The following is a 14258-nucleotide window of genomic DNA, read 5'->3' as shown; positions in this document are numbered from 1 at the left end:
TGTGTATGGCAGGGCTTCCACTGTTTCATTTCACTGATCGACCAAGAAACTGGATGAAGAGATGAGAAATTTGCAGTCATTTCTTCACAAGAAAGAGGCCTTTTTTTGTCACAACACGCAACCAACCAACAAGCCAAGAACGACGGCCACGTTCCGTTTTGAGTACGGCAGAAGGTGATTTACGTTAGCGTCTAACGCGTTTTAATGGGTCCCTTTCTCCTTTCTTCTCATTCTTTCCGAGTCTACCTAGATAAATGGTCTATTAGCGAAATGTCCCTAGAGTGAAACAAACTATCTATGGTCTGGTGGATAAAGGAAGATGTCGCTCAGACAGACACGTTCAACATCTTGGTCTGGTGGAGTTAGACCTGCAGCTGCCCTGGAGATCTTTGAGGTGCAGGCCCAGCGTCTATCTAGTCTGGGAATGGCATGGTGAACTAATTCTAGAGCCTCAAAATTGGCAACGCCATCTACGTCTTTCGATTCAACTCCGATCCAAGACATAAATCTCCAGATTCTGTCTTTGTAACATCGTTACATCTGCTTTGCTCACCTTTGATCCGTAAATGGGTATCAACATTTTTCTTGGCGGGCGGCTGAGTAACAGGGCGGATATCATGGCGCTTAATCGACCAATTTGACCTATTGTATGGTAACGTCGCTAAAAAAGACCCTCGTTCTTTAGCCTTTAATGGTCAGCGAGCTTTGAGGCGTCATCGAAATAGACGCATCGCATCGAGCTCAGCGGCTCTATCAGACCAGCCTCGATAGTGATCAAGATATTTCTGGATAATGACCACTATTGAACGCCAAGTCGGTACAAGCATCAAGCATCCATAATATTCGCTTGGCGGCGTCGATCAGCTTGATTCAGAACCCGGTTCATATTTCAGTTACTCGGTTCCAAAGGTTGTTCAGCACACAATACAGTCGTCATAAAGGGAACACAGAAAAGGTATAGTCAGCTCGTCAGTATGAAGCCATGGTATAATACTACTACCAAAAAAAATTGCAAAACACGCAAAACAAAATGCAAAGCAAAAGAAGAGAAGAGAATACAAAGTCTCTCTGGGTATATTCCCTGTACGCCGTCTGACGCCACGCCTCATAACCGATGTATTCAGGGTCGTCATACATCATTACTTCCCACACTAAACTATATGTTCCCTAATCATGTCCGTTTGTTCCGACCGACGTTGGGAGTATCGGGATCTCATTGCTGCCGATTGATCCAGCAATGCTTCCGGGTCTTCCAACGCGGCTTGGCTTGCGAGATGTGAACCGAGACAAAACAGATAAGGACTTGTTTCGTTCATTACTCACTATACTCGCCCTATCCGAGCCGGACTTGCCAAAGTCGCGTAGCGTTGTTACGTCAATAAACGCCTGAGGAAAGATTCCTGTCTTGCCTTTAGCATTTGTGCCTGACCAGCACCAAAATTCTTGATAAGGCCCTATTCACAGTTAGATCCGAGGGGTTCTATACCACGTTATACGGAATCCCCTGGGCAAGCTTACAGCTGATGTTGGTAATGATTTCGTCTTTCTCGAACTTGAGCCAGTCACCCTTGACCTTGTCCTTGTGGTTGAACTTCCACTTTGCAGTAGCTTGCACCGGACTTGTTCCATCGACCTTGACTTGCTCGGGTGGCGGCGGATCCAGTCTTAAGATCTCGGTTGGAACGCTGGCTTGGATGCCGTCATGAAATCCCATTGCCCACTCACCCAGGTACTTTGGCGGCCATGAAAGTCCCACGATTCTAGCGTTCAATACGAGTTCGTGTGCAGGAGTCCTGTCATACAGCAATCGTTGACCGTACATGCGGCGAGCCGCCTCTTTCGTGGTTGCCGTTGGGAGATGGGATGTGTTGGAAGCCCGCTCAAAATGCGGATGGATTTCGACAGGAGACTTGAAATGAAGGTCATAGTCGTTCTTGTATTTGGCAGGGACCTCACTCCCTTCGATGAACGTGAAACCTTGCACAGCCGGAAGAGGCCGAGGATGGCGAGCCAAGTGTGCGAACAAGGCCTTCTGACTGGTAAAGACTGTTGCGTCGCTTGCGTGAAGAGTCTTGCCCTGATGCACACAAAACACACAACCATACATGACATCGTCCGACCGGCGCGTTGGCAAATGCGACTTTTGAAGGAAGCGCAGTCTGTATCCAATTCCATTCTTGATGAAGTTACCGCGTTCTGAAGTAATATTAGTATATCACAACGGGCCCATGATTTTGCCGTGTGTCTGAACATACCTGCTTTATTGACATCCAAGTCAATTTCGTTAAAGTCGAGTTCGAATTGGCACTTGACACATTTCGCAACTGTTGCAACAGACGCGAATCCCTACATCGATCAGTCAATAAGGACTCCGAGATGAACAATAGAAGCGACATACTGCTTTCACGGTTTTTCGGACACCAGCTCCGCCATTAAGTATTTCCTTTGCGCCGTCACAAAAGCCTTTGTGAACGTAAAATGAACTTTGAGGGCTGAGCTTGCAGTCAACAGCAAAGGGATTCGGTGGGTGCTCTGGAGCCACAATCTCTGTTTCCACGGGAATAGGAAGGTTATCTACTTCCGGAACAAAGACAGGCCGTACGGGCTCAAGCATGCCCTGATAATTGTTCATTGGAAGATGCTTGACTGAAAGGCGATGCGTTTCGGCGGTACCTAAAGTCGGACTGCCGTCAGCAACTGAAAATGACGGCTCTCGATTATCTGTAAGGGGGGTAGTCGCCCCATCGGCTCGGCTTGAATCGAATACAGACCCAGGATTCGTTTCAACCGATTCAGGACGAGATTGAGGAAGCGAATGTGACCGGGTAGGTACTGTTCTCGGTACAGGAGAGAGCTGCGACATGTAGCCAGCACTGGACCTTTCTGATACAACATCTTCGGGTATGGGTGTAGACAAGATAGAGTTATGGTTTGAATAACGTCCGCGAGGGAACACACTATATGTCCGTTCATTTGTTGTCGATTCTGTCCCTGAGCTTGCCTGAGAGTCGTTGCTGTACTGAGATGATCGGTCTATAACTGTCTTGAGTGGGCGCGGACGCAGCTCGCTGCCTTGATCTGGGCTCAAGGATGGCGAGGTTGTCTCAATGGGTGTCTCGATTGGAGCCACAGGCTGTCTTCTTTCGAAGGAAAATTCATCCGAGAAATGGTTGTCGGGGGGCACTGGCGAAGGCTTGACGTTGAAGTCCCATGGATTGCCGGATGGAGGTCGTGGAGGTGGTTCCACGGGTGTAAGTGCAGACTGCGGCGTGTGGCTGGTTCCCGGAGATTCAGCATACAGGCCTTCGTCGGGCCCCGATCGAGACTGCATCATGCGTCGCAACTCAGCAGTGGCTGCCTCTACTGTTGGAGGCCCATTGCTAGAGCGGCTTTCGGAGGTGACTGAAGAAGCGCTTCTTGGCGTGTCTTTTGTCAAGTTAGAAAAAGGATATATGGGTGGGATCGGAGGAGCATCAGGGGATATAGGTCTGGACTGTGGTCCCGACATTCGAGTCATGATAGAGCGACCATCATGGTCAATCGGAACTTCGAGCTTGAGGCGCATCAGGATATCGTATATCTTGGGAGCGGCTTTGCGTGAGAGGGCCTGCAATTCCGTGAACTTTTCAGCGTCGAAATCGTCTAGTTCTACAAAGTCATCGAATTCCCACAGCAGGTCGTTCAACTCGGTTCGAAAAGAAGCGATCTCATCTATGTGGGCAACCTCAGTTAATGATAGTCCAACAATGGCAACAAAGAGCGACCAGCTTATAGCCTTGAAGAAATAAGCCTGAAACTTACCGTTTTCTTTGAGGGCATCTAAGAAGTTGGAGCCGTACTCGTCCAAATGCTTTCGACATAACGGCTCAATTTTCTTGAGCGCACGCTCGCCCTCCTTGGTCAGGCTCTGCGATGTCTTGAGCATTGTCTTATCATCGCCAGCATTTTCTATTGCCTCGCGACCCTTGTCGACTATATCTCGAAAAGGTCCAATAACTAGGTCGACAACGTCGTCCATGGTCAATTCGACAAGTTTACGACGAGTAGGCAACTGAACGAGCGCTCAAATGAGAGCCTCGTGGTGGGAAGTGATTGCTGAAGGGAGAATTGTATTGGCGTGTAAGTCAATGAGGGACTCAAACTGGGGGGTTAAAATGAAGAGGGGAAATCATTACACGACAGGGCAGGATTGGGTAAGAAAGCCACAGAGACTCTTGGTGACTAACTTGAATATGAAAGAAGGAAAGAAAATGAAAGAGACCAACAAGGGGATCTTGTACCTTTACAATGGCATGGCCTGGCTACTTGGCTGCGGTACGGTACGGTACAATACAGTAACCGGGCACTCACCAAGGCACACTAGCACATGAGCTGAAAGCTGGAATCTACAGCGGTGCAGTAGTCCTAGGGTTAGCCTGGTCTAAGGCTAGCCCTCTCTGTGGTCTTTGTTGCCTGTACTCGACGAGGTGTCATGCAGCATGTGAGCGCCTGTAGTACACGATTGGCCGACCGGGAGCCGGGCGCCGGTGAGTATTAAGATATCCATGGCGCCATCTCCGAGGCTCTAGATCCAGAAATACTCATATCCAGGTTCTCGAATGAGTTTATCCTCCAGCAGGTTGGGTTCAAGAGGTGCTAACTTGTAGTGATAGAATATGTAGGTAGCTTGGCCTCAACTACCTAGTTAGCGCGAGTTTATCAAACAAGGGTTGAATCCTTTCAAAGTGATAAAAAGGCGGAGGTTCTCCACTTGCCGCTGCCCACGTTGACGGACATGTGCAACGGGATTGGGGGACTCAAGTGTCATTGTCTCGTGCAGCAGATTATGCTTCACTTTTCCTTAAAGTGGACAATTAATCAAAGACCTCGGTCGATGTTCTCGACAAAAGTCATGACAAACAGGGGATATGGCTTTGACCGAAGACTCCTTTTGGTCGAAATTCGTGAGAATTGAATGACGGAAGTTGTTCACAGGTACACAGTACTTACCTACCTTAGTAGGTAGGTAGCTTAGTACATATGATGTTTTGACAAATACCACAAGGTGGATCACCACGATCGTGGTACCGGTAGCCTGGCAGTCCGGATCACGCACATTGTATATACAAATGCAACATGGCATCGCTGATCATTCGGGGCTTCATTTAAGTCCCAAGGCTCTGGGGTACTTAGGTCCGGACGCAGAGCTAGAACGGCATAGATAAACTATGGAAGAATCCTAGCGGGCTTCAATCTGTAGAGAACGTACGTCAAGGTTACCCTAAAGTGTCTCTCAAGACGTATAGAAAGGCACAGTTTCCGACAGTTGAGACTTGCATGTCATTTCATCAGTCGAAGACAGCCTATGGCTCGCTGGTCTCAAAAGGATCGGTCATGATATTACAGCACAGCCTCTTTCGCCCTGTCATAGTGATACACGTGCCAGACTTCCCCCTCCTCTGCAGCCTCTCTCACGACTGCCTTGTCGTGGCGTTTCCTGGCTTGTATCTTCCTATTTCGACTTTCGTCCTTCTTTTCGGTAGAATCTTGCTATCATGACTGGGACAGGAGCGGCAAGATGATGGATGGTATTGAAACATGTTTTAATTCAGAACAAAGGCACTCCTGTTATACGAATAAAGTAAACCGTGCCAATCATAAGCTCGTAATCGTTTGTATGCTATTACCACCCTTTCAACAACCAATTCTTCGCTCATTTCTTCCAAAGTCATAGAAATCTGCTTTTGTCCGCTTCAACTATGCCAAACTCCTCAGGAAGCCTTCATGCTTGGAACGGGAGATTTGCTCTGTCCATTTTTTTGAGTAGCAACCTTCTGTGATACTGTTAGCTCAAACTCGTTCAAACAAAACTTGTGTTTCCGACAACTGACCTGCTGCTCAATCATTCTGCGTCCAACATCAATGGTTTCGTTCATGCCTCGTTGACGTTGCCAGAACCTATATCCCGTATTAGTTCCCACACACAATCATAATCGGTTCAAGTCCACTCACATCTCCTCCGGGGTTCCGTGACCACGGATGGAAGTTTGACGGGCCTCCTCTTCTAAAGCCGCACGGGTGATCTTCTCGCTATGGTCGATACCAGGAACAGAAGCCTTCTCGGATGCACCTTGACCAATGTTTTCCTCGAGAAGCTTTCTCTTCATCACGAATCGCTCTTTGCGTTCCTTCTGCTCACCAGGGCTATCGAGCTTGCTGAGCACATATCGCACTGCAAGCTGCACAACCAAATAGAAGTGTTCGGCGAGAAGAATACTCAGAAGCAGGCCCCAAGCTTTCAAGGGGGTCGGCGTGCCATGAGAACCATGACCTCGGGCACCACTGCACAGGTACACAATAGCAGCACTGGTGATGCTGCCGAGCCAAGAGAGGAAGCTGAGAGCAGTCAACCAGGGACCGATCGAATCCGTTCGCCAAGGAATTGGACGTCGGCTACTAATGGCGATTTTGAGAGCATCAGACCTCAATTCGACCCAGTTGTTGACAAGATAGCAGCAAGCTGCCAACGGCCAAGCAACCGAGAACATGGCAACGTAACCTATGTACTTATTAGATATTTGGCTTCACGAGAGTTGGCTAAAGTCAGCTTACCGAACTGCATAACCATCTCACGGTAGTCTCCCGAGACATCGTACACCTCGAGTGTGCACTCCTTACGCACACGCTCAAGAAACTCGGCCTCTTCCTCGTGGTCATCCTGAATTTTGGGCTTGGATTTGAGTTCCTTGGCCTTCTGGAACGCCTCTCGCTTGACGTAAGGGACGACAACTTCTGTGACAAAGTTGACAATCTGGGCAGTGACGGTGAAGTAAAACATTTGGTTGCTGATCCGAGCAGGGTTGATCTGGAAGTTTTGTGTCGGTAGTGGCTTGTCGCTGAATGTGACAACCTGAGCCGTCTTTCTCCAGAACTCGAGGAACGGGACTAGAACGTGACCAAAAGGAATGTAGACAAAGGCTGTGAAGAAGAGAGCCATGTAAGAGGTCATAAAGTTAAGGACAAATTGCTTTTGGATGAGAGCAGCGTCATGGGCTTTGAATGTCAGTAGAAATCTTGGTTAAGGAGGTAAGTGGTTACACACCATCAACTGTAGCATAGTTCTCCATAGAATTTAACTTCTCTGCAGCACTCATAAGCAAGCTGGAGATAGTCGGGGTACCAAGAACAAGGAACACAGTCGGCAAGAATGCCTGAGAATGTGTTAGTTGTGATAGAGAAGAATGATATAAGGTGTTCTCACCAGGTATTGCTTGCCGGGGCCAGTGTAGACTTCGTTGATGAAAACCTCAAGAGAGTTGCAGGTAACAATCAGGGCACCCAAAGCAACAACGGCAGCCAATGCGAATGGAATCTGGAGCAACTGAGTCTTGATGCGCTTCATAGGTTCGTAAACCTTGACGGCTTCCCCAGTGACAGGGTCTTCGGCTTCACGATCCCACTCAAACTCGGGTCTTGCCTGCTGAATGGTGGATACTCCACGGACACCCCATTGCACGGCCAAGTCGATCTCCTTCTTCTTCCAGTACTCGAAGAAGACAACAGACCAGAGACCGCAAAGCAAGGCATAGAGAAATGAGAATTGACCCAGAAGAAGCCATGCGACAAAGCCGAACCCAGCAGGGAAGACGAGGAATCGGAAGTAGGATCGTAGGAAAGCGAAGTAAAAGGCTACGCTCTCGCCAAATTTGTCTCGAATTTCGTCGATATCAGCCTGCTCCAGAGTAGACTTGCTGCTCCATTTCTTGATCCATTGCTTGTTAAAGTTGTGGCTGTGTAGAGGAAACACAGAATCGACGTATTTCCAGTTTGAGTTGGAGGTTGTAATTCCGGCGCCGCCTTCGTCGCGAGGTTTGGTGATCATGAGGTAGATCAAGCGCAGCCGCTCAGCTTCGACAACGGGCTCATCCTCTAGAGCTTGGTTGACATCGCTCGGGGGAGCTGAAACTCGGACACCGTGAAGCCAGTCTCCTAGACGGGCACGGTAGACTTGCTTTGCGAAGAGGTCGGGGGAGGCAATCTTGACGAAGACAAGGAGGGAATCGCCATCGCCATGGCGGACTTCAGTGGCTAGACCGACGGTTGTGAGGGCTTGAATGAGTTGGACAAAACCGGCTTCAGCTTCGGCACGTTCTGTCGTCGAGTCAGAATGTATGTAAGTTGTTGAGCTTGGACACGAATGGTTTACCTGATGGAGGGACCTTGTAGTGGATAACAAAGTCGACACTGTATTCGTTAGGTATAATGATTGAGTTTGGAGGTCGTTTGATGCTCACCCAAAGTTACTGGCCTGAGACTTGTCGCCAGACTGGCCATACAGGTCCTTCAGGTTGGACATGTTTGGCAAAGTGAGATGCTACTTGACTGTTGAGCAGGGGAAGATGATGCCACCAAAATAGAGGAAGAAGAGGGAGAGGAGGTATAGAAGATGTTATCGACCCTGGAACAAGACGAGAGCAAAACAGGGATAAATGTATTGAGCAATCCAATTAGGTTGGGTCGATGACGATGTGGACAAGAATGGATGTTGGAGAAACAAGCTTTAGCTGCAGCTCTTCCAAGCAAGCCAAGCCATGAAGCTACCTACCTCTGTACAGCTTTAGCTTTCAGTTTTCAGTTTTCAGTTTTCAGTTTTCAGTTTTCAGTTTTCAGTGCTCTAGTGGGGGAGTTTTAGGGAGCGACGTCACCATTAGATTCAACTTTCCATTGATGCCCGGACATGGTCTGTGCTTAGGTCTTTATTTGGTACCTGGCTGCCTGGGTATCAGGTCTACATGCTTTCCGTGGTGTTTACTATAAATATCTATGTCCCTAGTAATTAGTGGTGACAGATGTTATGGAGTATATTTATGTTTGCATAACCTCAAAAGGAAGGATTGTTGACAATTTACTTATTATTCATTTACCAGGATACAACTGAAGCTTGGAGCATACCAGTTGGCTTTCACATGCTAAAATCGTCATCAGCAGCGTTTTGGGTGGTCAGTCGTTATAATAATTGAATTGTGAACACCTTGACAAGGATTGATGTAGCATATTACAAACTCAATCAGCTCCTTTAAGTTCTATCATGTCTCCATCTCCAGCGAGTAACTCAATAACCAATATTCTCTAATCTCGTAATTATAGAACATGAAAAATACTAACTCAAGAGTTTCTATGGTGTGCATGGATGATGAGATACCTAGGTAGGTAGGTAGTTGCTGTCAAGTTAGCGTCACTGTGGGGCCGTTTATAGCGCATAGACACTTCCATCTTTCGTCATGATTGCTCACTCCACTAACATCCATCTATCCATTCCATTTCACTCCCACGTCCGGGCAGCTATACTTATCGCTATAGCTAGAGCTACTATTCTGCTCTACAACCCAATCGCAGAGCTCTCCACCTAGACGAAAGGCACTGGGTCTGATCTAGTTATATTCAATTGAGCCTCATCTCATACCATGGGTCTCCTCTCCTATGTCGGCCTTCGGCGCCGTAATCAATGGGAGCCCATGACTCTCGTTGACCACTTCCTATCATCACCTCTAACATACATCGCCTACTTATTCTACCACATTGTACTTCTTCTCCGTGGTCGTCCCTTTTTTCCGCCTCGCAACAAGCCCGCTATTCGCGTTGTCTGTATCTCAGACACACACGATCTCAAAGTCGATATTCCCAGGGGTGATATTCTCATTCATGCAGGTGATCTCACAGATGCTGGCACCGTATCAGATATCCAGAAGCAGCTCGACTGGCTCAAGGAACAGCCCCATCCTGTCAAAGTTGTCGTTGCAGGTAACCATGATAGCTGGTTCGATCAGAAGAGTCGCCCTGAAGAGGATGCACGCTCAGGTGCAAAGCCTGACATGGACGGTCTTATTTACCTTGAGAGTGGTTTGACTGTGCAAAAAGTCAAGGGTCGGACAGTCAACATCTTTGGCGTGCCTGATATCCCAGAGATCGGCCCTAAAGAGTTTGCGTGAGTATCTACCTACCTGACTAAAGGAACGAAACTAACGATGCATGCTTCTAGTTTCCAGTATGCTACTGATAACCACCCCTGGTTGAGCAAGGTGCCACCTCAAACTGACATCCTCATCACTCACTGTCCTCCTGTAAGATCCAGAACATCCCTCTCACCTTCAGATTTTTCAACTTACACAAGTCAGAAACATCATCTTGATCTTGGCCTGGGCGACAGCAACCTTCTTCGTGAAGTCTGGCGTGTGAAGCCCCGTCTCCATGTCTTTGGTCACGTCCATTATGCCTATGGCAAGGAATCCGTCTTTTTTGACAAGTTCCAGGAGACATATGAGCGTATCATGTCACGACCCCGTCGTGGTCCCATTCTAGATTTTATCCCCAATGAGGCCTGGCTCGATTATCTACGTTTCCTGGCTCAGGGAGTTCACGCCGTGGCCTGGAAGTGGATCATGTCTGGACCTGGAAGTAATAACGGCAGCTTGATGGTTAATGCTGCTCAGATGAAAGGAAACTCAGGTAAGGTTAAAAGCAGGGCCGTTGTCGTTGAGATTTAAACGGCTCGTTATATATATATATCTGCAGATTTGTCCATTTCCCTGAACTGAGAAAGCACATCTTTGAGGATAGAAGATAAACAACTGAAATATGATCTTTTGGTATTATCTCGTATTAAGCTTAATATATCATAACAAAGACAAAAGAAACATCAACCAAACCACACGTGGTATAGATAACCCCACCAAGCCCCAAACGGCTATGTCTATGTTTTTATGTATCCCGTGTTCCCATTATTAAATCCTCATAAAAATAAGATGAAAAAGAAGTATTATGCAAAGTATTTCGAACCCCAGACCGTCCCATTTTACAGTGTCAAGGCCAGAATCGCCATCGCCACGATGGCAAAGTACACAAACACGTCATCTCTTCTAGATGATGCCGCAGAAACAGCAACTGGCTCACTAGGTGCGCCAGGTGTTGGTGTAGCAAGGGTGACTGGTGTGTTTGGGTGTCCAGGGGACGGAACAGGCAGGATACTCATTTGTCCGTCAGAGTCAGAAACAGTGACAACAACTGTTCGTCGAGCCGTCCTCGTCACAGTAGAGACCGAGTCTGTGGAGGTGCCATATGTGATGAGCTGAGTTGTCAAGTATGTTATCACAATAGTTGTAATCTCGGGAGACTCTTCACCTTCTGCGCCGCCGCCCATTCCGTTCGGCACCACGGGGGGTATAGTGGAGTTACGCAGCGGCTGTTCTGGACTGCCTCTGTACGATGTGACGGTCTCAGCAGCAGCGTTCTCAGTCTGCTGTGCTTGTTCTGTGTTTGGACTAGGAATAGTGACAGTAACAGAGATGGGAATGGTCAACGTAACGGTGTCCTCGCCATTAGGGCCACAGCCATCACACTCGACGACCTTCGTCTCCATCGGTGGCTTGATCAGTTCAGGGGTCTCGCAGTAATCGCACTTTTCGTACGACATGGCGATAACACTCTTCCGAGTAACCAGTGAACCGCGGTCGGAAGGCATGACGGTAAAGTACGTTATCGTGCTTAAGACTGGCTCTTGGTTGAAATCAGTGGCAGACTGGACGGCCCCAAGAACCAAACCGTCAGATGCGGTGCCAAGAGCCACAACTGGTACATCATCCTGATCGCCAGATACGACTACACCATCGGAATTGGACAGGATAGAGTCGCGATCGCTGTCCGTATCATCTTGGTCGCCAGTGCGATCCTCATCATCTGAGTTCCCATGGGTGCTTGATCCTTCGGGCGAGGTCGATCCAACAAAAGATGCGTCAATGTTGTCGTTTGAGACAGCAAGGATATCTGAGTCATCAGACTCTGAGCCTCCTTGACTAGTGTTGTCACTCAAGGCAGTGGAATCCCCTGGTTCATTAGTTGAGCCTTCTTGAGTACCATCGCCATTCGAGGTAGTGGAATCAGTCTCTGAGTCTGCTTGACTAGTGCTGTCATCCAAGGCGGCCGGGTCCTCTGATCCATCAGCGTCAGAATCTCCTTGGCTGTTGCCGCTATCGATGGAAGTACCATTGGTACCAGGTCCCATAGCAGGAGGAACTTTGGGTTGTTCAACGTCGGAGATATCGGCATAGACTGTTAGGAGAATGTTGCTAGGTGCGTCGCGGCGCAGAGGAGTGGTTCGTCTGAGCTTGGCTCTAGTGTTCTGAGCGGCCATTCCACCACAGAACTGGTCATCGTTTCCAGGGCAAGGGCGATTACATGAAGTCTCGTTGCGGACAGCAAGGGTGTCGCCATCAAGGACAGATGCGCAATAACAGGTTCTATCAGGGGTGTCAATCGTTATATCTCTTTCATACGTTGACGTAGCAACTTACCCCTCAAATAGACCAATGTATGTTAGTCCATTGCACGCATTAACACATCTCTCAATAGTCATATCATCACTATCGTTAGCCAATTCAAAAGTCTGGAAACCGGTCTGTGAGCCGAAGCAGCCAAGGTACGAATAATCGCCAATCTTCGAAGGATTGACCGATTTACCACCAGTAGCGACGGGAAGAGGCGTAACAGTTGGAGTGGTACCAGAGCCGGGAATAGTAACCATGACTGACGAGATGCCTGTCAATGTCAATGTGGTGGTGGTCGTTGGTTCCTCTGACTGCGTAGCCTTCTCCTTGCGATCGGTACGGGTGGTGATGGTGTTATTGCCGGGGAAAGTTGTACTTGGGAACACGGGTTTTTCTGACATTGGGGTATTGGTGGCAGACGCTCCAGGGGCAATAACATCCGAGGCTTGTGTAGATGCCTCGCCTGCAGACGATGGAAGGGCTGGAGGAATGTCTCCTCCAAGGCGTGTATAGACGTCAATGTAGCTAACATCGAAGTACGCCTCCCTGAATGCAGTAGGGTTGTTCGCAACATACTCCTTACAAGTCGGCGCAAGAGCTTTGCAGACATTGGAGCTCGCCCATGTGCCTTCACCGTAGTCGCCACAAAAGTTCTGGCCATATTAGTTAGCAGGCCACTATCAAACTAAATGGTTTATCGCTCACAATGTTCAGAACAAGCTTCATGTCGCGGAAATATTCATCGACATTGCACTTGGCGCCGCCAAACAGACTCTGTGGCAGCCCCCATTTCCCAGGGTCGGGTCGCTTGGCCTCGATATCAGCCGGGATTGCTCCACGTGGAAAATGCCAGATCGATATGTATTCTGAGTCCCATTCCATAGCATATACGCCGCCGCCAACGGCGTTGAAGCCATCGCCGTAGGAGGAAGTGTCACTTTCAGGAGGGTTAAAACCACATCCAACGTTATCCGAACCAACACCACAATCCAAGTTGCGACGTATGCCGGAGAAAAGGTTCGAGTCCGCGGGATCAAGGATGCAGCCCTCAGCTGTATGCGCAGACATGATGTTAGTATAGGCAAGGTTGGCACCCTCAAGAATGTCAATTTCCCCATCTAAGGGCCAATTACTCTGTCCGTAGGCCCAGACTGGATCCATCGTGTCAGTTCACATCTTGAATCTGGAGCAAAAGATTGATCGAAACTTACAGGCTGGCCAGGTACCGCATTGTGAAATGGGCATGTGTTGGAAATCTGCAATGAACAAGCCATACTGGTAGGATTCTTTACTCTCAAGCCGAATGCTTGGCCGTCCTTCATCCAACCCATACTTGCGACGAGAATCGGGTCTCAGCTGCACAGTTTCACTGAAGGGATCAACAGAGTATAGTCCATTTTTGAAGGCACCCGGAAGGTCCTGATATCTGTTTTTGTTCTTAGTAACAAGTCAGTGAAACTCTGTGTTGAACAATCTTACTGTACGAATCCATTGGAAAGATCAGTTCCGTTGAACCACTCGAAGCCAGAGAGAAGAGACTCTCCAATGAAGGAGGTAACCAGTGAGTACGCCATCACGGAGCACAAAGACAGTGAGACGGGATAAGAACAAGAGTTGGGAAGTTGTCAGAAGAGATGAGTCGTTTCATCTTTGACAACCGCGGGCAGAAGCGCATCTTTAATTCTTTTGCGGTTTATTACCTGACACGGCGAACACCACCCGCATATGGAATTTCGCAGTGGTTGGAAAACAACTGAAAGCATATACTTTCGCAGTAGACAAGAGGCCTTAACACTATTCTAAGACACCACGAGGTTCTTGGTCAAGCCAATAGTATTGTGAAGGATCTGCCATGGAGAATGCAATGCTTTGCATTAGCTCGTCATTATAGCCCTGGCCATGTAGTAAATCGCCACAGAAAGGTCAAGGTCGACCTCTTTGCGCGCCATCTTATGCATT

At 48.3% G+C, this 14258-nt stretch overlaps 4 protein-coding genes across 4 annotated transcripts; 1 reads left to right on the top strand and 3 right to left on the bottom strand.

Moving 5' to 3' along the window:
• Positions 1–1167: 1167 nt before the first annotated feature.
• On the bottom strand, positions 1168–4018 carry FPOAC1_011885 (uncharacterized protein; the record flags this gene model as incomplete). Its single annotated transcript, XM_044856252.1, has 4 exons — positions 1168–1454; positions 1519–2196; positions 2256–2346; positions 2399–4018. 4 exons carry the CDS (start codon positions 4016–4018, stop codon positions 1168–1170), a joined length of 2676 nt encoding a protein of 891 aa, XP_044703565.1.
• Positions 4019–5750: 1732 nt separating this feature from the next.
• FPOAC1_011884 (uncharacterized protein) lies at positions 5751–8335 on the bottom strand (the record flags this gene model as incomplete). The annotated part of the gene is made up of 8 exons (XM_044856251.1): positions 5751–5813; positions 5871–5937; positions 5992–6538; positions 6592–7032; positions 7082–7190; positions 7241–8130; positions 8186–8223; positions 8274–8335. The coding sequence occupies 8 exons, from the start codon at positions 8333–8335 to the stop codon at positions 5751–5753; spliced, it is 2217 nt and encodes a 738-aa protein (XP_044703564.1).
• Positions 8336–9443: 1108 nt separating this feature from the next.
• Positions 9444–10523, top strand: FPOAC1_011883 (uncharacterized protein; the record flags this gene model as incomplete). The annotated part of the gene is made up of 3 exons (XM_044856250.1): positions 9444–9964; positions 10019–10100; positions 10155–10523. 3 exons carry the CDS (start codon positions 9444–9446, stop codon positions 10521–10523), a joined length of 972 nt encoding a protein of 323 aa, XP_044703563.1.
• A 308-nt stretch (positions 10524–10831) lies between these two features.
• FPOAC1_011882 (uncharacterized protein) lies at positions 10832–13873 on the bottom strand (the record flags this gene model as incomplete). The annotated part of the gene is made up of 5 exons (XM_044856249.1): positions 10832–12272; positions 12327–12952; positions 13005–13450; positions 13511–13725; positions 13779–13873. 5 exons carry the CDS (start codon positions 13871–13873, stop codon positions 10832–10834), a joined length of 2823 nt encoding a protein of 940 aa, XP_044703562.1.
• Positions 13874–14258: the final 385 nt, after the last annotated feature.

Source organism: Fusarium poae, chromosome 4, assembly GCF_019609905.1.
Source record: "Fusarium poae strain DAOMC 252244 chromosome 4, whole genome shotgun sequence".
In the NCBI taxonomy this organism is placed as follows: Eukaryota; Fungi; Ascomycota; class Sordariomycetes; order Hypocreales; family Nectriaceae; genus Fusarium; species Fusarium poae.
The sequence above is the reverse complement of the archived record's forward strand: the minus strand, read 5'-3'. Positions and strand labels throughout refer to the sequence as shown.